The following is a 25,674-nucleotide window of genomic DNA, read 5'->3' as shown; positions in this document are numbered from 1 at the left end:
TAGAAGTTTCTGTACTTTAATCCAATACATTCTCAGGTATTTACATTCAAGTTTACATATGTACTTCAAGTTCCATATTGGAAGCCATCAGAAAATTTCAGCTTGCCCCTTCTTACACAAGGGTATGTTGGGTGAGGGAAGATGAACATCTGGAATGATCTGATGGATATTCTGTCAACGGCCCACCAGTTGAAACTGAACCAAGGAAACCATATTTAAATGAAAAAAAAATAGTGATTTCTCTCTCTGCTAGGTGACTTGCTGCTCTATAACCACCCAAAACATCTATAGCTGGATGCAAAGTTCTCCCCTGTCCATCCAAGTGCCTGTTTAGGGATGTAATGACTGTTAGCAATTTCTTAGATTTTTCTATCAAATCCGCCCAGAGGTACCTGAACATTCTAGTTTTATTTACCACAATCCCGATCTAAGTACCACGCTGAATGCTGCTAGCATTTACAATGTGACAAGCTCAGAAACCTTGATTTCCTCTTCCAATGCAGCTGGGATTTCAATGCCTTCAGAAATATTTTTCCCCCCCATCATGTTGTTCCAAAAGCAGGATATAGCAATTATATATGAATTGGCTATTTTATCATAATCAGTACTGCAATTTAATTTTTTTAAAAAAATGAATAGAAAAATAGTCCATAGCTCACCAATATGTAAACAAACATGCAGCAATATTCAGTCCAAAATGTTTGTTATTCTTGCTTATTCCAACAGCTAAGTTCGCTTTGCATGGTGCACATTTGGAAATATTAACACCATCTCTTCCTTTATGGAAAAGATAGATTTAGCCTTCCCAATTATTCCAGTTGCAATATAAATATCCCCCCTTCCTCATCAGAATTAGCAACATCTGCATCTCAAGAGTGCTTCTAAGACTGCGTCCTAAAATGCAGGGCAATATCCTGAGGAATCCTGAGGACAAATGGGTAGTCCAGTTCTTTCTTCAGACAGATGTTCTTTCATCTGGCCAGAGAATTAAGAGGTGGTTTCTTGGATCTTTTGAAATGGGAAAGACAATTTGAACTGTTTCAAAATGGAACTGTCCTTCATATACGGAGTGCAAGAAACAAAAACCTGGCCATCTGAGCCTCTGAAGACATTGTCACATGAATCAAGACACCTCAGTTCTTCACGTTGCTGTCTCTTTTGTGGAACCAGTAGCAGAAAACTGGGCAGGTACCCCATCTAATTCAGATTCACGAATAAAGATCACTGCATCCCCACTGACATTTATTAGACACTGTGCCTGCAGCAACAAAGAAGGGACATCCAGTTATACATCTGGTGGACTTTAAAACTGGCAAATTCTGATAACTTACAGAGACTTGCAAAATGTGGTGTGGTTTCTGCAACTTTACAAGTTCTTGTCTTTTTCTATGGCAAGATGTAAGACTGGGGAAAATACAGATGACAGCAACAGCACCACCTGGGACTCTATAGATAGTTAGAGCAGCTATCAGGATGAAGAGGCTTTAGGGCAGCCTTGCGCACTTTCCTGTCTTTATGATTTTAATGATTTTTTTACACAATTTATAAGCTGCCTTATTTATTTTTATTTATTTATTAAATTTCTCACCCGCCCATCTCCCCCCGATGGGGGAACTCTGGGCGACTCACAACAAACATTAAAAACATAAATATATACAAATACATAAAACATCAATTAAAAGCATTACTAAAAAAGGGGAAGGAGAGCCTTCATCATCTAAGGGGCTTTTTGCTGAGCAATGCCCAGAATTCCTGGCCAGCTTGATTGCAGGGGTTAACGTAGCTGCTCCAGAGTCTGTGGGGAGGGGTTGGCCATGCTTGCAAAGCCTCAGAGGGGTAGACAATGGGGGCCATGAAGTCCACAGATTGCCAGATCTGCTTTAGGGGACCTGGATCACAGCTGATGGAAGCTATATCACATGTGACACAAATTAGGAATGGGTCTGTAGATGATCTATGGAAAGAATTATTCTCGGATCCTCTTTGAGTTTATCTATTCAAAACCACGTAACGTTTAGAGCTGCACAAATTATTTAAAATGTTAACATATCTAATCAAGGTGAAATGCAAGGCATGGCTCCTAATTTAAACAGAACTTATCACTTTTGGGGTAAAGAAGAACAGGTGTGGCTTTCAGGCAGCCCTAGGATGGCATGCCAGCCCACTGGAGAACGGATTAATCCATAATTTTAATTTAAAAGCTATATACCTATAGATTGGGGCTATCTAATGATCCGGATTTAATTCCAAAAATGTTTTTTGGAGTATTTAGCAGCATGAGTCTAGCACTGATCAGTACCTCTTAAATAAAGCAGCTGCATCTTTTCCCATGATCATGTGGAGCATATGGACAGCAGCCATGCAATCCTAGGAAAAGACTGTACTGTTTTAAGGGTAGCAAACAGTGCTATGTCCATGCTGCTGCATGCTATGAAGCACCTTTTACAAATTATTTCCGAAGCCCTAGACACATTGCAATCTCATGGGGGTCAAGGGCCTCTTCCTTTTGTTCCCAAAAATTCCAGAAGCAAGTCATGAGTAGTTTAATTTGGCCACCATCTTCTCTGTAGTAAGTTGTGGGATTTCGGGTTAACATACAGAACCTCCACATGGACACCAAGAGGACTTGCTACTGCTAGCATAGGTACCTGGTTTTTGTTTGGGTTCTCCATAAACACACATTGCTTCATGATGTAAGACACAACAGCGTTTCCCCCAAGAGCTGCCACGTGAGCTCTGACCATTGCAAACACTTCAGCTACAAATGCATGCAGGAAGCCACTCACGCCACCTTCCTATAAAACATATACAAGGAGACAAGTTGTTTACTGGAAAGGTCCCACTGAAGCGATAAATAAGCGGGGTCCAAACATGCAGGCCTTCAAAGTCGTTCGAACTAATTGAGAGCTAAGTGTCAGTTGTCTCAAAAAAATAACCTTCCCAACTTGAACTCGTAAAGCATTGCTCACTTTAGCTTCCCAATGAGCCTGATTTATTAGCAACATAAACAGTTAAAAAATCACAGCAAAGAGATGGGAGTAGCGCTTTATTTTTCAAAAACACTGTTTATAGCAAGCTGACAATACTGCACCTTTTGTAGGAAAGATCTATAATATAACTCTGCCACAGAATTCGAAAACCAAACCCACGAGATGGACTAATCTCATAAACACTTGGACTAATGTGATGGAATGAGAGCCATGCAGCACCGTTTAGTCTTAGCCTGATAAAGATGAAAAACTGTTCAGAGAGCAATAAATTATAAACCACCAGAATGTGGCAAAGTACTCAGAGAGGTAGAATACAGTCATACCAGGAAAGCTTCAGGTTCTCCTACCACTGAAGATCATAACTGACCTTAAACTGAATCTGTACTGATAATTCCAGATCCTCTCCTAGTTGAGAGCCTTCAGTGAAGGTTATAAATGAAGACAACTCAGATCTTTAGAGGCTAGGTGCCAGCAAGCATGGAATACTTTTCTTCTAACAATGTCACTCTGGTAATCTAGAATTTAGATAATCTCTATAAGGATTTCTCATCTGTGGACAAGAAATCTGAACTTGACAGTAGCATTCAATTTATATAGTTCTCTAGAGGAGAATTATCGCATTGGGTCTTTCTACAATATGGGAGGATGTATCCTTCAAAAGCATTTGGAATCACAAATGAGGTCTGAAAAATGGAGATCTTACTTTGGCAAAATAATGCTATTAAAGCCCCAACATCACTGGGCAAATGTGGTGAAACCCTCTTCTCCCTGCCCCACCAGATCCAATCTGGATCTAGCAGTGGGGAGGAGGGTAGATATTAACTTCACTTTAACCTAGCTAATCTTCTGTGTGGCTAGGAAAACTGGGGGGCGGGGAAAGCAGCCAGTCTGCCAGCAAGTGTTACACAACATCAGGAAGATGCCTCTAACGTCAGAGTATTTTTTTGAATGTTGATTTTATTGGCTTTTTGCGACTCTATGTATGACGGTAAAGACAGCGTGAATCAAATCCTCGTTTTTGTGCATTTCTTATTTTTTAAAAATCGTATAGTAACATTTAAAAAATAAAATCTCAAGAGACCACCAATAGTGAGCACACATAAATATCCGAAGAGTCTTGTTTGAAGAAAAATCAGGTCTGTTCTGAAGGAATGAGAGACAATAGCCTACTCTCACAAGAAAAACAATTTGGTATCCTTTTTTTCCCCCCTGCCTGCACATGGATATCTAATATAAAATACCAACATTTTCATGCTTAAATACCAATTGGCTTTTTAACAAACCTTTGGACCAAGGAACAGGAGAAACAGATTTTTTTTTCCTGATTATAGAAATGTAGAGAAACACAAACTCCTACTCTTGTTGAATCAGCTATTGCACTGGAAAGCCAATGAAGGGGAGTGGCATTCTGGTTGCTGTATTACAGTGTTGTCCAAACTTGGCCACTTTAAGATGAGTGGACTTCAACTCCCAGAATTCCCCAGCCAGCCATGGCTGGCTGGGGAATTCTGGGAGATGAAGTCCACTCATCTTAAAGTGGCCAAGTTTGGACAACACTGTTGTACTACAACTCTCAGGAAGAATGGCCAAAGGTGAGAGATGGTGGGAGTTCAGCAACTTTTGGAGGTCCAAGTTGGCTTTGCCTGGCCTAAACTATTGTTAAGATTGATAGCAATGTTTTGTCTAACTTGCATTGCTGAACACGGTATCTAACTGCACCCCGGAATATGCTTGAACCGAAAGCCACCTTTTTGAATAAACTTTGATTCCTGCTCAGTGTCTGCGGCATATGGTACGCGTCAAACCTGAAATCAATCCTGCGATTATTCATGGGAGAAATACACTTGTCAGCCTACCTCACGCAGAGAAGTGGTTTCTCGTATAAAGAACATGTTGATGATTCCCAGGTATTTAGTTATTTTTGCTCCGGGGATGAAAGAAAGAGGCGTCATCTTCACAACCGGCACAGTGGAATTCATTCCTGAGGGACCCAGACGGTTACGGCACTGCCCTTCTGTCATCGGACTTGGCTTGTCAAGGGAGATGGCTACACAGAGCAGAGAGACAGAGAGAAAGGACCCTCAGCTCAGCCACTCGAACTCCGAACAAACCGGATGAAGGCAGCTCCAACAGAGGAAACCTTCCACATGGTTGCGACAGAGCTGGATGACCACATTCAGCTGCCTGTGATGCTCAGCCAAAGAAAGCAAATTATCATGCAGCACATGCAAGTGAGAGGCCAAAAGCTTGGATGGGGTTTGTTTTGGGAGAAGAGAAGCATTCCTGCAAAAGGAAACACTGAGGCCAGAAGCTGCACATACAAATGATCGGTTATAAAGTGGATCTACAGAACAGGGGATGGGGACAGCGGAGGGATTCGAAAGGGTCTCAAAATTTGATGAACGTTTTCTGCAGGAAGGAACGACAAAAGTCTACAGGAAAGAGTGTGAAAGTTGACATGTTTCTCCATTCCACATTGTTTTCAAATTTGGTCTAAACTCTTCATGGTTGCCAGCTTCCATCTAAATCGTCATCTTGAGCAAATAAAGCAAAACCGTTACCCTCGCCGTCATGGAAGTACTTAAAGAAGAATTTAAAAACTCACCATGGATTAATTCACTAATTACAGCCATGCAGGTCATGCAGGGAATCCTTGCATGTTATGAATAATTTCATTAATGTATATTTTCTGCCACGCAGAGTATATATACTCTTTGGGGGGACTACAATTCACAAGCCTATTTGCCATCTATACATGTATTGGCAATTATTTGGAGAGCAACGTGCTCCAGAATTAAGAGTTTCGGGACAGACGCCGTGGGTCTGCAGCTTTCACACTCGGACACTGATTTTGCAACGCCACTACTGGGTAGAAAGCTCCACCCTTTGCCACGGAGAGATCAGAATCTAGGCTTCCAATGATCAGAATGGGGTAGAAATGGCTGCCTACTTGTCTTAATTGATCCACGCCTTAGAGTTTGAGCTTTCAGTTTAATGAATTCTATCCAGCTGTTGCATCTGTCTGCAAAGGAACTGTAATCAACTGAAGTGGCTGGAAACACAGACAGAGAAAGAAAAGGAAAAAAAAACAAAGAAAAATATGGATGATGCCCCTTTGCCCATTGAAGTGTTCCTTCTGATGAACCCGTTATCTGTATCCAACAGTTATTGGTTTTCCCAAGCCTTTCAATGAAATTTGAATGGTACGCTATTCTGGTGGGATATGAACCAGCTGATATTGATATATATATATATATATATATATATATATATATATATATATAAAAAATAATATAACATTCTCTATCATTTCCCTATCAGCATGACCAAATTCACAGGAGTACTTGCCCATTATGAAACTATTTTGCAATTATTTGTAATAATTCAGAGCTTCCTGTTTTCCCAGAAACCTTCTGCCAATTCTGAAGATTCTCCAATTTGGCCAAAGGCTTCCGCAAGTTGGTATCACTAAAGTCAGCAGGGGGCCTTCTGAAGCCACTTTTCATACACTGTCTGCCATAAGCTGATGCCAAGATGGCAGGAGGAGAGTTTCTTTTCATACAGACATCTATTGATTTTTTAGGCACTGACCCAGAGCACGTATTAGACAGGTTCCAGACAAGTAATTATGAGAATTGAAAGGTCATACAGTTCTGCAACTTATGTGACCATAGTAGGATCTCAGAAAGCATTGTAACTGTGCAGACAGTGGTACTGTGTAAGTCTGGACTCCATCTACGACATGCTGTTTATCTGTCTCCAACTTGGTGCCCTCTTGATGTTCTGGACCACAATTAGTTGGGGGTTGTAATGTAGTTCATCTGAAAGACACCAGGTTGGGGAAGTGATCTTTATGATACCAGTTAGATACTGGTTGGCTTAGAGGACTCTTTAGTGATTTGAAGCACTCCTGTGAAATATTATATGGGGGTGGGGGAACTGCTGAATTTCTGAACAAGTGTTAAACACTCTGTATCAATTCAGATTTAGTAAATACGTTAATCATGAAATGAGTTGTGCTAGACTAATTTAAAATAGGTGATATGAAATCCCCAAGAAAGTTAATTCAGATGTAGTAGTGGTCACTGTAATTTCGCGAATGGAAAAGTCATTCAGATCAATCCTCATCACATAATGAAAATCTAAAGCAAAATATAAAGTAATTTGTACCAGCTGTACCAATGAAGAAACTCCAACACTGCTCTGACAATTCTGAGGATTCCGGATAAGTATTCCTGATAACATTCATATTTAAGATTATCAACCTTGTAATAAAATCAGTTAATGGATCTTTGGTCATCATTTGGCACCTTCTCCCAGCAATGCCTAGTCAACCAACAAGGCAACAGCTCTAATACATAAAGTGGGGGCCGGGACAAGATGTCTCTTGCAAATCCATAATTCAGGTTTATGAGTTTACACACTCAACTCAATAGATCACAGCATTTTTCAAATCCATTTAGAATTTTATATTTAAGTTGTAGTTTAAAATCCTAGGATTACCATGAATAGGGCTGGTTCAGAAATACTATATAATAGCTTTTTTTGTGGTGCCAGAGCACCTTATTTTTTCCATATAGACAGTCTTGATAACTGTTTATAGGCAGGCACCAAAACTGCTAGCTCCATGACAGAAAGTCATACTGATATATTAACAGCTTTTTTTTTTTAGATTTTTATCCTGCCTTTTTTTCATATACAACTTAAGGCGGCAAACGTACCAATACTCCTTCCTCTTCCTATTTTCCCCACAACAACAACGCTGTGAGGTGAGTTGGGCTGAGAGTGACTGGTCCGAAGCCACCCAGCTGGTTTTTCATGCCTAAGGCGGGACTAGAACTCACAGTCTCCTGGTTTCTAGGCTAATACCTTAACCACTACACCAAACTGGCTCTCTTTCTTTTGTTATGCCCATTCCTCTCCTGTTTAAAAAAAAATAAAATCCAGGGGAATTCAAAATTATATTAAAGTAAGATGAAAACTAACAAGCAATACCATTTCAGAAAATTAAGATGGAAAATAATACTATCAGTTGAAGGTAATTGTTGTTTTCAGTACAACCTGTCCTTAGTTTTATGTAGATATATCTGAAGAACATAGTTTGGAAACCAATAAGCCATATCAGAGCATGCTTTCCAAGGCAACTGGTGAATACCTTCTGAATGTTTAGCACTATATCTCAAATGGATTCCCAACAGACCCAGGAATGCATTCCCTATTCTGGCTTACAGCTAAATCAAGTAAACTCACCTCTTTGCACAGCTGGTAAACCTGTGTGGGAACTTGCACTCTCCAGGTCCTCTAGTAAGACAAAACGAAGTCCACCAATGTGATACAGGCAGCAACAGCTCTATTAATACAGATTTCTTTTCATGTAAATTTTTAGCGATCGTCTGCTCAAAATACCCCTCTAATCAATTTTGGATTCACTGAACATCAATTTTTAGGACCTATAAACCACAACATAATGCAGCGAACACTGCATTATATGGAAGATCAATTTGGCAATGAACGTGTTTGAAAATTCATCTGCAGGTCATTTTTATGGAGAAAAACAAGGACTCTTTTTCTGGAGGCTTGAGAGCCATCTCCAGTCCTGACCCTGATCCCACTGCAGTTTCCTGCCATTTTTATTTGTAAGAATATATGTAAGTTTTGAGGCGGGAAGGAGATGAAAACTAAGTGTAAGCTCTAAAATAAGCACATCACAATAAAAAAATAAACAATGAAACTCAGCCCTGCTCATTTATGCAATGGGATTATGCTGCATCAGGTACGATATGGCCTACCATATATAATAAATCAAAATGTGCCTGTTGGGATTATGTCCTGGCCTGAAGCCTCCTCAAGTCTAAACCTGAACAGGACCACTGATACCCAAGCCAGTTGATACTTTCTTTCCTTTATTGCTATCTAGTACAGAAACAGCATCTAGCATGGTTGAAAAAGGCCACCTGCAATTAATGGGAATGAAGTAGGAAGTAAGATTATCTAGCCTTCTACTTCATTGCTTCTAGTCTTATCTTTCTCCATGAATCCACCAATGAACCCTTACTTGGCTGCATCTATCTGCCCACCAAGAAATGTGCCATTCCTGCCTGCAGGGGGAGGTTGAACAAGGCTGAAGATCCCCACAGGGAAAACTCCTGGCACAAAGAAAGATACTGGATCATGTGACACATTTTCATGATTCTTCCCAAAGAACTAGCTTTTCTTGAGCAGGAATTCTGAGCTGGATCTGGGAAAATTTTCCAATACCCTATCTCAACCTGCAGACCAAGGAACATTTGGGAACTGCCTTGAACCCTCACCCTCACCCTTGACATCACCACCACCACAGGCTGATGTCCTGCAATTTCATCCTATAATTCAGATCCATTTGTTTCATTTCATTTCTTTTGCAAACAGACTATACTGTTCATTTCTTTTTTGTCCTTGGTGTCAGACCTTAATTGACTGGTTCCTAGAACTAATAAGGAATACTTATTTTTAACTATTTCAGTTATTACTCAAGCCCTTACGAAATAATCACAAGCTAAAAATAGAATACACACATGTACACATACATTTAAAAGATCATTTCCACTGTTCATGGTATTTTTGACTGGTGAATAGCTCATTTTGCTAAAGGGGAATAAAGATGTGGATCCAATTTTATACTGCTAATTTCTTTACCGCAATCTTTGTTTCCATTCTAAGACTCACAGACTTTATGTCTACACACCCTTCAAACAAATATCTTTTCGCTTAAAATGTAACAAGCATGATTTTTTACTAACTTTGAGAAAGCTCTAATACTTGTCTTTTCTTTATTTTGAATAATTTTTCAAGAACCTTTGGTGATATCAATGACATCTATAATTTATTCTACCATGTATGATATCCATAAAACTGGCAAGATTATCACATTTGAATGCTCTGCTCTAATCCAAGATCTTTCACACTTTAATTCCCCTCAAAATAACCCATAACAGTGTAAACAAGAGCATATAATAAGCAGAAAAGAGGAATAAAGACTATGATTTAGTACTGACATTTGAATAAAGAATTTTTAGGGAAGTTTCTCAGTATATTTAAAAAAAAAAAGAGGGGGGAATTGCCAAAAATGCATAGGTGTGATAAAAAATCAGTATGAACTTTTCAAAAACTCCTGAAAACATGTTCTAGTATGAACAAGGTAGGGAAAGACTGCAATGGGTTGTGTAAGTGTGTGTTTCCATTCTACCTTTATGCTGTGTTTGTGTGTATGTGTGCACTGAGCAACAAAGGGTGGGCAAACATGCCGCTCTGGATCAGATGACTGGAAGAGAGGGGCACTAGAATAGAATCATCACCAAAGATCTATAGGGATGCGTTGGGGAAATTTCCCCCCTCCAAATCCCCCATTTTCAAGCTTTATTATTTCATTTGCTGGCTTCTTCTATCACCTCAGTCCCATTCCATTCTGATTTTGGAGAATTCTCCTGCTGATTGATGGACAGAGTCCTGAGCCCTTTTATGCAATTTTTTCCAACATTTGTGTTCCAGCCATTATCTGATGGTTTCTCTACGAATGTCTCAATATTATAGCAAAGATGAAAGATTCTCTATTGAGAGTCTTAAAGCAAGGAAAACAAAATGAATGGCAAATGCCAGATACGGTTTTGTTGTTGTTGTTTTGCTTTTTAAAGGGCACTTTTATGCATTGTTTAGAATCACCATTGCCTCTGGGCAAGTGGGTTTTTTAGGTTTATTGAAGCCAGTTTTATATAATAAACTGTACATATGACATGTAACAAAGATGCTCAGAGGTGACATTCAACCCTCAAGCAAATCTTTGTCTTCAGGAGACTGCTAGCAATATTCTGCTCTCCAAGGTGCTGATCTTAAAGAGACAATGTAAGTCAAACCCTTAAGCACAAAGAAGGCTTCCACTTTAACTAAGCAGTAATCTTCACAGAATGTAGGCATCCTATCAGTTAGAGGTATTAAGCTTCAGTAACTGTTTTCATCCAGTATATTCCAAATAATTGAACACGTTTCTATTTGAAAGAAAAGCCCTATATAGCTAGATAGATCGATCGAAGTGGTCCTCGACTTACGACCATTAGTTTAACAACCATTCGAAGTTACGACGGTACTGAAAAAAGTGACTATCAGTCCTTGCACTTATGACCGTTGCAGTGTCCTCTGCGGTCACATGATCAAAATTCGGGCACTTGGCAACCAGCATGTATTTACGACAGTTGCAGTGTCCTGGAGTCACGTGATTGTCATTTGCAACCTTCCCAGGGGCTTCCAAGTAAAATCAATGGGGGAAGCTGGATTTGCTTAACAACCACATGATTCGCTTAACAACCGCAGTGATTTACTTAACAACTGTGGAAAACAGGTCGTAACATTGGGCATGATAACGACCGCATTACTTTGCAACAGAAGTTTGAGTCCCAATTGTGGTCATAAGTCGAGGACTATCTGTAGATAGATGTGTGTGTGTGTGTGTGTGTGTGTGTGTGTAAATAGTTTCTGATTAGACAGAATGACCCCACCAATACAACCCGATATAACAAATATGTCCCCAAGTTTATGGATACTGGTCTTCAATGGAAAACCTAGAGTTTGCCTTATATAGTCATCACAATACCCGATTAACAAGAATTTTTTGTTTTCAAAGGTCATCAAAAGATTACCATTTAAATAATCCCAGCCAAAAATCAACTTCTGTGTTCAGTAATTATGAATGGCCCAAACCTATGTTTTACTTTCCTGCTGCCCGTCAGTGATGTACTGTCTCTTCATCATCAGTATATTTGAGGCTTCAGAGTTGAACAGAAAATTAACATTGGGAACTCCACTTCCTACATTTATACTTAACCCTGTTGGTGTTTAGAAAAATATATGTATGAATAATTATTGTGCCTAAAGTTGAACTGAAATCAATAATCAAGTTTTCCCCAAAACTGTAAATATGAGTTGTAAATCAATCGCATACATTGTCACGCTGAGAAAATTATCTTTAGACATTGGAAATTCTTGGCATCTTGAAACTAAGAGATTCACTTGATGAAGTAACTGAACAAAAGTTTCCCACACTTCATTTAGCATCAACTGTGGATTTCTGTATGAACTATTTGCTGATATGAGACCATGTGGCCATCTACTGGCCAACAGCTTTTTTACAAGTACAGTTTTACACAACTCAGAAATTTGTTTAATTCTAACGTGCCTTCAGAAAGACAGTTAACAACAGAATGAAACAAAAGAGAAGATACCTATTTGATTCAAGGATTCCAGCGAGACTGCTGGAAGGCTAAATGGCAATTTAATGAGGATGCTGGTGAAAGGAAACCCACCAACCTGACAATAGAGACAGTGTCCAAGTATCAAAGCAGATGGAATCAGGAAGACGTAGAAAGTACAAAGACTATAAAAACATCTTTACGGGATAGGGATTAGCTACACAACTATTTCCTATGGTAATGGCCTACCTTATTTTGTTAAAATCATGCATTGTCAGCCATCTTAATAACAACTTCCTATGTTATTAAGCCATGTTAGTGTGTTGCAGAAAAAATGTACAGTGCTCTATCATCTTAAAAACTAACAAATTTATCATGGCATATACATTCATGGATTCTACCATCAGAAGTGTTCAGTTATTCTTCTTTAGTAGATAAGTGTATGAATAATCAAAAAATAAAGTCAGTGACAGCTTAATTATTTAAATATTTGGAAAAGAAGTACTGTGAGAACTCAGCAGCAGTGAGAAATTATCTGAGTCTGAGCTGTTGATTAAGTGAACTGCTAAGCTCTAATTCAACAATTTTACATTCAGTTCTCTCAAAGTTCTTCTGTTGAGAGTACTGAACTCATCAGAATACCACTTCATAGACTCTAATCCACAAATCTTATGCCATTAAGTGATTAGATGCTACTCAGATCTCAAAATAAAGCAGACCCAGATATCTAATGAGGATTTAGGACTTAGTTCAAGGTATCCCTCTGAGAAAGATACTATTTTGCCTAGCAATTCAACTAGAAAACCTTCATCTATTTGACCATCCTTCAAAAATCCACATGAAATTAAGCAATGTATGAAAAAATCAAAGGTGAGGAAAAGGGAGAAGAAGATTATACATTTGTCATTCTGGATCTGCATATCTGGCTCTATATATGATTGCAGTAATACATAAACTAATGTATCACGGATGATTTTCCAGAGAATTTCACTTGCTATGGAAAGAAAAGTATTTCTCATGGATTATTCCTTGGTTCTTGCAAACAGAAATATTTTGCAAATATGCACTGAGTATGTGAGTATGTAGAACGGATTACAGCACTTAAGTCTATCCTGTGATAATCCTGAAGATCATGGAACCAAATTTCATATATTTCATATATAAGATAAATATTCTAGCTCTTGATTCCTGAAGTTAACAATAAGTAGATGGAACAATTTCAGCTGAACTTCCAGTTTAGCTTTCTTGGTTAATAGCCACTGAAAAATTTACCCCACATTTGTCATTGAATGGCTATCACCTGTTATAATTTTGCAATTCTTTTGTATATCCTGCCTGGACTTGCTGCCCCCCAGTTGGTGACCTTAATTTCTAATATATTCCAACAGGAAGACCTTTTTTCCTATGCCATTTGTAATGTTTGTCCAAAATAGAATAATTTGAGCCTCCTTTATCCTACTTTGGACAACTTATGCAAAGACCCATCTCTTTGGAAAAGGCTCTAATACTGGGAAAGGTGGAAGGAAAGAGGAGGACCAGCAGCAAGGTGGGTGGACTCAGTTACAGTGTTGATGGGGGCACCTTTGGGAGACCTAAAAGACAAGGTCAGGAATAGATCTTCATGGAGAAAATCTATCTATGGGGTGATAAGGGTTGACACCAATTTGATCAATCCCCATCTTAAATAATCTGCCCCTTGAGGTAAGAACAGCCCCCTCTGTCTTCAGGAGGGAACTCAATTCTCATCTGTTTGGCTTTTGGATCTAAACTTACTGGGGATGGCTGTTACTGTATTTTTACTGATTGGGGTTTTAGTATTAATTTCATTACTTTATTGCAATTGTACATTTTGTATTTTCATTTGTTTTAACCAGTGTCATATGGCTCTGGCAGCATAGAAACAATGTAAATAAATAATCACCTGATCATTTTTAGCTGCCTTTTTCTGTATTTTCATTCATCCTAGATTGTTTTCTAATATAGAACAATAAAATATGCACACAATATTCCAAAGAAAAGGATAACTAAGGTATGAATAATGGTACTTCCCATTTTAATGTCTACCTTTTTCTAAGTCTTTCAGAACTGAGCTAACATTTTAAATGAGCTTTCTACTGCAATGAAAGTCTAACTTTCCTAGATGGTGGCCTATTTCAATCCTGTCAGCAAAAATTCAAAATATGGAATACTTATTCCAGTCTTCATCTGCATTAATTCATACTAAATCCATTTTTGGCCCATTCTATCAGGTTTGGAGGAATTATTTTGGAGCTCTTTATATTGTAGGTTCTATCTTCTGAATTAGAATCAAGAATAGAATGATTCTAGGAACACTCAATTCTCTTTGGAGAAATAAAAATCTTTAGCTACAATTCTCTCATCTCTAAAAAATTACATTTTCCTGTTTCCAGATGTTTTTGATTCAATTTAGCAGATATAATTTTCAGATCTCTGAGGAACTGCCTCATCTTTTCCCAAAATACAGCTATCTCAGAATCAGAATGCATTGGCTATTTGGCAGCCTCAAAGCAGCTACAGAAATGCAATAAAAACAAGCAGAAAATCAATTGTTCCTTTTCATTTGCTCCCTCCTAATCTGCAACATCTTATTTTAATTGAAGCAATTGTCCCAAAAACACATTAGGTACAGCTTGCTTAGGTTTCCTCAAATATCTGATGATGGAAAATGCAAATATTCAATTTATACTGAGCAACAGTACTAAATCTAAGCTGAGTAGGTTGACCAGCATCAAAGGAGCAAGTGAATGAAACACATAAGGATAAGCGTATGCTTTTTTAAAAAGAAAATAAAACCCCCCAACCTTTAGCTGGTGAGAATTGCTGAGGCATATGAAGATCAGAAGAAAGCTCCAGTGGAAATTGCAGCTGTTCTTCATTGTCTGTAGAAGCTTGAAATAATAAATTGGTATATAAATATTGATTTTTCCATTTAAACAAAGATATCATGGCATCCACAATTAACGAAGAATGAACTTTTACCTCGCTGTAGTGTTTTTTCTACAGTTTTAGCTGTTTGTAAAGCCTGGTGTTTGTCAAATGTTATTGCAACAGCTGTAACGGTGACCTGCAATTACAAACATTTGGCTGTCAGTGTTTACTTCTTAAACATTTATTTCAGTTCCATACATAAACATACACAAGGGGGGGGGGTACACACGCATACTTACATGCACTGGCAGCAAGCTGTCAACCTGATCAACATTCTTTTCTGCTTTATTTAAATTTAACCATTAAATTTTAGTAATGGTTGTTTGTTTGGTAATGGTAATTTGTTAATTAGTATTAACAAAAAGGAGAGCTGCAAGGAAAGATTTCTGTGATGAACTAAGAAGTGGATCCTCATTAAGACAAATATAGTTCCACTGAAATTAATGGGTCTTAAGTAGCCCATGACAAACTTATCCTGCTGATTTAGTCTGGATCTTCCAAAAAAACAACAACAACAACAACCCCAGCTTTGCTTAGTTATTGTAGAAGTGCCTGTTATTGTACAAATGTTTGTGTTGTGTTTCTGGACAATGATAACAATGATTCACATAACTGACCTGGAAGAAGTTGAGTATGGACTCAACTGTTTGTGTGTTTGTGTATGTGTCTGTAAGACAGTAGAACTGATTTTTGTTTTGTTTCTATGAGTATTTTTTGCAGCGGGATTCAAAGAAACAAGAAATACGCATGGACCATAATTGTTATCTAATGTACTGCACCATATAACTGAAAAGTCAAACATGAAACCATAACTATAATTTAATACAATTGTTTTTAAAACTCAACAACAAAAAACACTGCAATCACTTGGAATCATATCAATAATTTTATGCAGACACAGGAAGGAGCTTTGTGGAAAGTTCTTGCATACTTGAAATATATCCCACACGCCATCTCAATTTTACAATGAAAAGTTAGCATTCTAACCATCATCACCTCCTTGCTAATCTCTTCTGATTAAAATCAGAGAACACTGTGGGGCAAGGTAGGTGGAAAGGAGGTTTCCAAATACATATCCAATTTGACCAGTGTTACTTTCACAAAGTCCAGTCCCGTTTCTGGATAAGGTAAACGCTACAGAATGTAAAGAGAAATAAGGATTGGTTTACCTGAATTAATTCATCTTCTGGAAGAGCAACAGTGAAATTGACATGGCATAGGCAGCAAGGAATCATAGAACGAAGTTTAAAATAAAGGCTCTGGAATATAAGAAATTACTAGTAACTTCCATCTTCTTTTGAGGCAATGAGTAACATTTACGAATTTAAGAAGTATCTTCAGCACAGAAGCGAGATGACTATCGCTCACAAAATTCTATTCAATCAGCGGGCATCAGGATGACTTTGTCAGTCATAAATTAGTGAGAATGGCAAGTTAGCAAAGCTAGAAGGCCCTAATCTGTATATTGTTTTGCTGGTTTCTTTGTAATTTCTAAATGCGTTGTTAGCTGCCCAGAGTCATGAGAATGAGATGAGTGGCTACATATACTGTTTAAATAAATAAAAACAAATACAAACCCATTTCTCTGAACCTCCAGGTTTCTGCTCAATAAAGCCTTTCACAAAAAGATAAATGGAAGTAGCTAAAAGTGGTGTCTTGGATCTAAAACATGCAATTTTGCTCATTTTACCCCTTAAAGACCAGGCAGTCTTCTCTAAAATGTAAGGCACCAATTTCATTGCTTCAAACAATTTACTCCCTAAAAAATGGGCTGAAAACCCCACTGCTGGCTTGCCATTCAGGGGACCTCACCACATCCCATGTGGTCCTCAGTGACATCAAACTGTTTTTTTCTTTTTATGTATTCTCTGGATGTAAGCAAGTTGCACAAGTATTCCTTCTGCCCAGGCACCTGTATCACTTTTTGTGTCTGTGTGTGCCTTTGAGTCATTGTTAACTCCTGGCAACCACCTGGACTAGTTCCTGCAGTTTTCTTGGCAAGATTTCCAAAGTGGTTTGAAGATATCAGGGATGCTCTAGTGGCATCTAGTGGCAAAATCAGGGATAGCTGGGGTAGATGTAATGTACATTTTTGTGGGGGGGTGCCTTTGGGTCAGTTTTTGAGACCTGGCGAGTGCCTAGACAAGTCCATGAAGTTTTCTTGGCAAGGTTTTTCAGAAGTGGTTTGCCATTGCCTCTTTCCCAGGGCTGAGAGAGAGTGACTGGCCCAAGGTCACCCAGCTGGCTTCGTGCCTAAGGCAGGACAAGAACTCTCGGTCTCCCCGTTTCTAGTCTGGTACCTTTAACCACTACACCAAACTGGCTCTGTCTCCATATCACTATCCCCCCCAAACTCCCAGGTTTGATAGATGGCAACATTCTCTTAAAAAATGGTGCTGGGGCTGACAGGGAGCAGACTTCCAGTTGCATAGTCCTTTCCTATATCCTCTGAAGAATGTTCTGGGACTTATGAGTCATGTTGGGAGTGGAAAAAAGTCACCTGGAGTTTGGAGCTCTGATATATATATATATATATGATATATATATATGATATAATATATATATATATATATATATATATATATATATATATATTTGTGTGAGGGTCTATATAAAAAAAATGCAAGTGGGTAGTTTAGTAGTTGGCAAGTATGAAGGGTAATTTTAAGGTACCATATTGTTGACCCCAAGTTTATATCAATGCTCCACATGCTCTGAAAAGGGGAAAACATGGATTTTGTTTCTTTATAACCCACTCCTAAACTGCCCTTTTAAAAAGCTTTTCCTAACCTATGGACCCAGATTTGTTTTACCTAGTAGAACTGTTGAAAATGTATAGATCTCTCATAATACATACTCTAAATGGGTGGATGAGAACGAAAATGTTGTCCCCTTCATAAGAATTTGGGAGCTAACTAATGACATCGGTTATGTAGCTGGAAACTCTTGTAGCTGAGCAAAGTTCGCCTCCTTTCTCCAGGGTTGATTCCAGTCGGTGGTGACTGGGGAGGTGAGATCCCACCCCCAGCCCCTATTCTTCTCCTATTCAACATCTACAAGAGGCCACTGGGTGACTCATCCGTCGCCATGGGGTGAGGTAACATCAGTACACTGATGATACCCAGTTGTACATCTCCGTTCCTGGCAATTTAAGTGATGGTATGGATGTCTTATCCTGGTGTCTGGAGGCTGTGAGGTTCTGGATGTGGAACAGGAGGCTTCAGCTGGACTCTGGCCACTGAGTGGCTTGGGGTTCTGAGGCCCTCCGGTTCTGGGATTATACCATCGCAGGGACTGGATAGGGTTGCCCTGCCCCAAACAGACCCTGTGTCAGAATCCTCGTGACCACTCCTTCGCACGACTGCTTCGTTTGCTGCGGTTCTGCCATTCCAGCAGATGGGGGGGGAGGTCAGCGCAAGGACTGCTAGGCGCTGATGAGCCATTTCTGAATCTTCCAGATCGATTAAGGGCGTAGCAATGGAGGAAATATGAGAGCCCCGACAACCTGCGCAGGAAGGATTTGACGATCGTGGGGGAGGGGGTAATGAGGGGACTTTAGGGGTTTAGCACATGGGGAATTTAGTTCCACCTATTTCTCTGTGCCTTAGAGCTGTGTACTACTGTTTTCTCAATAAATCTACTTGTCTCTGACCATGCATTGGTTTCGATGAGAGTTGCATTCGTTGAGGACTGAGTACAGCGGTTCTTATACCCTGTGTGCAACCTGGGGTCCTCCTGGACTCACAACTCCTGCTTGATGAGCAGGTGGCAGTCATGGCTAGGAGGGCCTTTGTACAACTTCGTATTGTGTGCCAGTTGCGCCCTGGTCACCTCCCAGTTGGACTACTGCAATGCACTGTACATGGGGCTACACCTGAAGAGTTTCTGTCAACTTCAGCTGGTGCAGAATGCGGCGACGTGGGCAGTTATGTGTGTTTCTGGTAGAACACATGTTACACCTCTGCTTCGCAAGCTGCACTGGTTACCAGTCTGTTTCCGGGGCCAATTCAAGGTGCTGGTGTTGACCTTTAGAGCCCCTCATGGCATGGGACCGGTTTATTTGAGGGACCGCCTCTCCCCAATTTCATCTGCCTGCCCCACTAGATCTAGCAGAGTGGGTATATTATGGGTTCCGTCATCTAGGGAGCTACGTGTGGTGGGCCCTAGGCGGTGGGCCTTTTCTGCTGTGGTGCCCGCATTGTGGAACCTTTTCCCTCCAGAGATGAGATTGGCCTGATCACTCCTAAGTTTTTGAAGGTCCCTCAAGACCTGGTTATGTCAGCAGGCCTGGGAACCTAGGGGACAGGTGCATTAATGAGGTGGCTCTATTATTAACATCCCTTTGCCTATTATTTTCCTTTTCTGTTTTAGTTTTGTTTTTATAGTTTTTAATGTTTTTAATAATTACTATATAATGGTTTTATGTAATGATTGTTTATATATTTATTGTTTTATTGGACTGTTGTATGCCGTGTGAGATGGGGGGGCCATATAAATTTGATAAACAAATAAATAAATAAATAAAATGGACCCTGAATGTGCTCCAACTCCAAATGTATGCAGATAAAATGTCCCTGATATCTGCTTAAGGAGTTTGACACCTATTTGTTGTTGTTTTTTTAGGTAACTTTACAATAACTAATTTCAGAAAGGAAATCCATATGTTTTTAAATAAAATAAAGATCACAGACATTTTATCATATCCAGAGCAATTACAGGTAGCAAATCAGGTAAACCAAATCTTAACTGATTTACAGTGAGAGCGCTGATCAGTACTATGAATGAGGTATCTATTGAATGCATCATTTTGATTTTGATTTACCTTAGACTGGAAAGTAATTTAAAGCTTTTTAGTATTTTTCTCATATTGGAAGAAACTATCCAGTATAACGTGGTATTTTAGAATTTCCTTCCACTTGACTTGACTCGGTCCCTAAAATTTTAGCTTTCCCAAGACTCTTGAAAACTGTGGTTCCAGAGGGCCTCTAGTGATACACGATGTTTAAGATGGATGACTGTACTACAGTCTTTGGTTTTTACAGTTCTGTAATTTTAATTTTTTACCATGGATATTTTATTTTTTTCTGTTTCATTACTCAGTCAGGCAGTCATTTTATTTCAGTCATTGACCGGCAAAACAAAACAATTAGAGTAGAACCAGCTATAAAATCATATAACGTTACAAGTAAAATTGTAAGTTAAAGTTTAAGAATTTGGGGCATAAAAATTACTGTGAATTGCCACAAGCTTGTCAAGGATTGCCAAAGGTAATAAATCTAATAAATATGTGGCCACAGACCACAGATGGCTGGCAGAGGTAGCTCGTGGTCTTTGGGAAGATAATATAGGAATAATAAAATATCATTCAGTGTGCATCTTACGCAGTATATTTGACATCATCTATCATTATTATTAATAGATGCAATAATAATTACATTATTCACAATGCAATTTCCTTCACAAAGATATCTCTGTAATATAACATTCTCTGAATTTTAATAGTGGCACTTTGGAAAGGCATCAGTGTGACCTTTGTCTGTTCAGGCTTTAGAACACGGGAATCCAAAAAGAAACTAGAGCAGTTTTTCTCAACCTAGACAACTTGAAGATGTGTGGACTTCAACTCCCAGAATTCCCCAGCCAGCACTGCTGGCTGGGGAATTCTGGGAGTTGAAGTCCATACATCTTAAAGTTACTGAGGTTGAGAAACACTGAACTAGAGGCTTTTAACTGGCCTATGTGATCGTCTGCAAAGACATACAATTAGATAGTCATCTGCATAAAGGAGACAATTGGAAATCTCCCATCTTGTGCGAAAAGCTGTATCTGTCTGCCACTAGCTCCATCCCCCATTTCACAGCCCCTTACAAGTGAAAAGTGCCAGAAAAGCAAGCAAATACCTAAAGTCAATGATTCATTCATCAAATAGTTCAAATAACTCGATTAATTCCAGCAAGCCTTCTCTTACCTTTAGGAGATTCTCACAGAGATCATTAAAGGTCTTGTTGAGAGTTTGGTTTGTTAGGGTAATATTGCTAAGTCTGGAGACTCTTACCGATGTAAACATCTGAAGCAGGAAAGTAAGATCATAAATTGCCATCCTTTAGTTTAAATAAGAGCCTTATTACCGTTTGAATTATAACTGAGATTGAAAGAGGTATGAGACAAAAGAAAAAGAAAAAAATGTTCTAAGATAATTTAATGCAAACTGGACCAGGTGTGATACATTTTATGCTAATGATGACAATCCTGTGTGGATGAGAATGAATAAATTTCGCTGAAATAAATGAAAAATAAATGGAGCATTGTATGCTTACATTCATTTAAGAGAGGAGAAAATAGGATTGGGAGCATAGCTTCTAGATCAAACTTTAAGTAAAATAAGACATTTATTTTACTAAAGCTTTGTGGCAAGTTCTGTGGGATAATAATGTATATATTTGAGAGCTTGATACTCAGACTTTTTCAGATGAAGCTGTGTCCCCTGGACAATCAGTTCCTTCTTGACCCAGATTTTTTGCTCAACTTAAGTGACGGTCCAATCTGGGTTTCAAGTAGCTTAGGCTGATAGGCCATCTGCAACCTTTCTTAAACCACAGTTATATAGCTATGCTTTATTATCCCAGTCCCTTTCCATAATATATGGTGAGTTGTCTCTGAAAGCAGCTTAAAATGTCATTGGGGTATATTCAACTTCTAGAATGTTAGTTTCTCTAGCTGCTAGAAATGCTAGAGTATTAGGGATGTGTCAGCCCCACTAGGTTGACCAGGCCAGGAAATCAATTCCACATAGAGGCTAAAACTACTTTTACGGAGATTGGCTATAATAACAGAGTCTTGCAAGTCTGAATGTGCTATCCCTCTCCTCCTTATACCCTAGTAAATTAGGGAAATGTCTGCCTGAACCACTTCTCAATGTCATCTTGTTATTCTGGACTTTAAAAAATGCTGCAGCCCCTTTTGCCTAGGTAATGGTTCCTGCGTATCTCCATCAAGGTCATCTTCCTTACTCTTTACAGGTTGAAAGAAGTATTCTTATTCTTGGTCAGTTCCTGAAAGATGCCCCATGTGACCTGGGAACCCAGCAAGTGAAATCATGGTTGGTTACACATCAGCCTGCCTCTACATGAAAGTCATTTGTTAATGCTCTCCTCCCTATTAGCTGGCATCCAGAGAGAAAGCATTCTCAATTGGAGTGCCTCATTTGAGAAACCTCATCAGATAAACTTGCTTGGGCCTACAGTAGATGATTTATATGGAAAAAAATTTTTTTTTTGATAATGCCAAAAACTGGATCTGAGAAAGGTGAAAATAATTCTGAGCAAATTAATAGGAAATGAAAGAAAAGCATTTTTGCAGACTTTATCTATCACTCTGAAAATTTATCTGTACATATGAATACTATTTTACCTGTATATCAGAAGTCCAATTATTTATTCCAGGCATAATTTCTGTGTTGCAACTATAAAAACCTGACAAAGAACAAATTCAATTTTTTAGTATAAAAAAAGATACAATGGTGTTCTTTCATTTGCTCAGGTTTTCAGCATAGCTGATTATGGAGCCACTATGTTTTCTATTTGCCTGGTATTTGAGAAAGATGCAATCTAGTAACATTCTAAAGAAATATGTATACATATTTATGAATGAATCGGTACAATTCAGTTTGAATATAACCAATGTTCTAGTATACTGAGACACCGAAAGCATTTATTAAATGAATAAATCTACAATAAAGTATGTCACACTCACAAGCATACAAGCACAGAGCCAACCATGATTCTGTGCCTATTGAGCTTGCAAATTACATAGCTTTTCTAGTTATCCAAAAATAAATTATCTTACTTTTTATAAGATCAAATCTAAGAAACCTAAAAGTATGACCTCTTCTAACAGAAAATATACATGGGATTATTCTGCATACTGTGAAAAGATACTGTGAAAAGGATACTGTCAGGGTAGATTTTTTGACATTATCAGAATAAAAAAAATAGTCCACTATACCTGAAGGTGGGGGGACATCTGTCAACAAAGAGTGAACATCTTCCATTGCATCTGTATCATCAATCTGAGAAAAAGTTAACTATGTAAAATAATTTGGTCTCCGAAATGTTCTTTATCAAGGCGTATTCTTTGTGGAAAGCATATTTTGTATACTGTACATATAAAGGTAAAGGTATTATCAGCCCATATGAGGATTGTAACCCATGAACCCAGAGTTTTAAAATTAAACTCTTTTGGGGACTTGTTAACAGAGGTGAACATTTTAGTGTATTAAAATTAAATCTCCATATTAGTGAATTATTTTTCATTTCTTTTTTTAAACATTTGTATACTGCTTATTCTTAAAAATCCAAAATAGTTTACAATAATTATTTTTTTAGTCTTCATATTCGATGTCAGTAGATATAATAAACAAATAACTGATGAACTCCTATGGTGGCAGACTGGCACACTTAACATTTTACTTGAACAAATCTGCTGTAGATTGGTAATTTTAGGACTGCCTGTCCTAGGGTTCAATATGCTGAGTATAACATTTTGGATTCCTGCACCTTTTTAATCACATACACACAGATGAATTTAGATACGCTATCTGTACTGAATGTAAGAATATTTTCTTACTACGAAAGGTAACTAATGATAGAAGTTTCTTTCATTCTTTAGAAGTCAAGTAGAACATGAACTTTTCAGAAGTAGAACGTACCTCCAACACAAAGGCATCTTTCTTGCCATGTGAGAGATCCAATTCTGCAATTTCATCAGAACTTTCAGACTGAGATCTTAGCAACCTCGTACGGTGCCTTGGTTCTGGAATGGGAGAACCTATAATTTCTTCAGATGCCTCCTAAGCAGAACAACAATATGCCAACATGTATGCAGCTTATATGTATTAAAACTCAGAAAAATACTTTAAACATTTCACTGCTATCACCACAATTCTCCTCCAAAATAAAGAAAAAAGGCACAAGGTCTCTTAGCTGTTTCTATCCTCCCCAAAATGAATATTTTTTTCCTTTTATTCCTGAACCTATTTAGCTTTTGTAGCTACTTTTTCTCTCCTTACTTATTTTTATAGGGTTCTGTCTCCAGAACATTGGTCAGTTTTATGTTTTCAGAAGTCAACTATATTTAGGCTGTCATATGTAATAATTAAAGGGATAAATGTTCGTACCTTTTGAGGGAGCCTCCCCCACCCCTAGAGTCAGTTAGCCTGCCTGCTTTTAAAAATCTGTTTTCGTTTTTTCCCCCCAAGTATTGAGCATGAGAGTGGGTGACCTGCTGGGTGAGATTTTCCTTTTATTCTTCCAGCACTCATGTGTATCTATGTTGTTATTTTGCATTGTGGTTTTTCACTTTTTTTTTTATTATATGGCCCTTGTTGATATTTAGAAAGTAAATTTAAAAAACAAACAATGTTAACCCATCACCATATTTCTTCCCTTTGCTTTGTATGGTAGAGTATGGAATTGTGCAGCATCTTTTAGCTATAGTTTTACAGTAACCACAGCAACCTCATTTCTTTATTTAGATGTTATATTTCCCCTTGGAAGAAAGAAAAGAGAAGCATTTTGTAGTCTGTGTGGAACTCTTCCTTGTGTGGCTTTCTGTGGGATGAGCAGGAAAGGAAGAAACTTTGGGCCTCCCCACTAAAATTAACATAATCCTGTTCTGAGAAATTTTCTACACCAAACATCTCAGTTTTTCAGTCTTACTCTTCTAATAGAACAAGTCATTCTAGGTTTGTAATATACCAAAGTAAAGTCAGGAAAAGAAAACCTTTAGAGATCCTTCTTCGTGCAATCTGACTTCCATGCTGAAGACCAGTCTTGGCCCTCTAGCTTCTTTCCTTGCTTATTCTCCACTAGCTAACAGGATGTAGATCAGGTATGAGAAGCATTTGACTCAGATTGTGTCAGTGTTTATACAACATTGCTTACCGGAGGGTTAATCTCATACAGTTCTTTATTTTTGGCTATCGTGTCATTGATTTTCTTCTGCATATGAGATATATGCTGCTCATAAGTGGCATCATTGGGGGTTTTTCCAGCAATCTGAATACCGCCAGGAGTAGGTAAAGCAGCCAGATAAACCCCTGTAGCAGACTTTAAAAAAATACACCAGTAAGAAAATGAAACATACCAGGCATTGTTGGAAACCACAGGCTAAGTATTACACATTCCTTCTACAGTTATAAAAACATAAGGGTTTAAAATGTGCTATTGGCTATGTATCTAGATCAGTGTTTCTCAATCTCAGACCCTTTAAGATGTGTGGACTTCAATTCCCAGAATTCCCTAGCCAGCCAGCCTTTACGTAAAGAAACTTCATTATTCCCCATGCTGGCTGGGGAATTCTGGGAGTTGGTCCACACATCTTAAAGGCTCTGAGATTGAGGAACACTGATCTAGACTGTGCAATGTGGACGTATGCGTGGATGGAAATGTGTGAGTGAGTAGAATTTTTGTTCGGCAAGTAAACAAGTTGGAAACCTGCCTGTCGAAATCTCTGGATAA

General features: G+C 38.4%; 1 protein-coding gene across 8 annotated transcripts in view; it reads right to left on the bottom strand.

The window, feature by feature from the left end:
- The window catches only part of C2CD5 (C2 calcium dependent domain containing 5), a 92,591-nt gene continuing 66,917 nt past the window's right edge, over positions 1 to 25,674 (bottom strand). For 4 of the 8 annotated variants that reach the window (XM_088141345.1, XM_088141346.1, XM_088141349.1 and 1 more), the window contains 13 exons: positions 25,099 to 25,263; positions 23,865 to 24,005; positions 23,162 to 23,225; positions 22,568 to 22,629; positions 21,126 to 21,224; positions 16,327 to 16,416; positions 15,209 to 15,293; positions 15,031 to 15,117; positions 8,241 to 8,291; positions 5,941 to 6,042; positions 4,847 to 5,037; positions 2,649 to 2,795; positions 1 to 1,258 (listed from right to left, as the gene is read on the bottom strand). In XM_088141345.1, coding sequence (XP_087997471.1) covers positions 1,142 to 1,258; positions 2,649 to 2,795; positions 4,847 to 5,037; positions 5,941 to 6,042; positions 8,241 to 8,291; positions 15,031 to 15,117; positions 15,209 to 15,293; positions 16,327 to 16,416; positions 21,126 to 21,224; positions 22,568 to 22,629; positions 23,162 to 23,225; positions 23,865 to 24,005; positions 25,099 to 25,263 — 1,401 coding nt within the window. In that variant the 3' untranslated portion in view covers positions 1 to 1,141. The remainder of the gene's footprint in view (positions 1,259 to 2,648; positions 2,796 to 4,846; positions 5,038 to 5,940; positions 6,043 to 8,240; positions 8,292 to 15,030; positions 15,118 to 15,208; positions 15,294 to 16,326; positions 16,417 to 21,125; positions 21,225 to 22,567; positions 22,630 to 23,161; positions 23,226 to 23,864; positions 24,006 to 25,098; positions 25,264 to 25,674) is intronic. The other 4 variants (XM_088141347.1, XM_088141351.1, XM_088141348.1 and 1 more) reach the window with 2 other exon arrangements.

This window comes from Python bivittatus, unplaced genomic scaffold, assembly GCF_059951505.1.
Source record: "Python bivittatus isolate LINGU-HERP-01145 unplaced genomic scaffold, Pbiv_v1 ctg000330_np1212, whole genome shotgun sequence".
Lineage (NCBI taxonomy): Eukaryota > Metazoa > Chordata > Lepidosauria > Squamata > Pythonidae > Python > Python bivittatus.
Note: the sequence above shows the minus strand (reverse complement) of the source record. Positions and strands in the feature narration are given on the sequence as shown.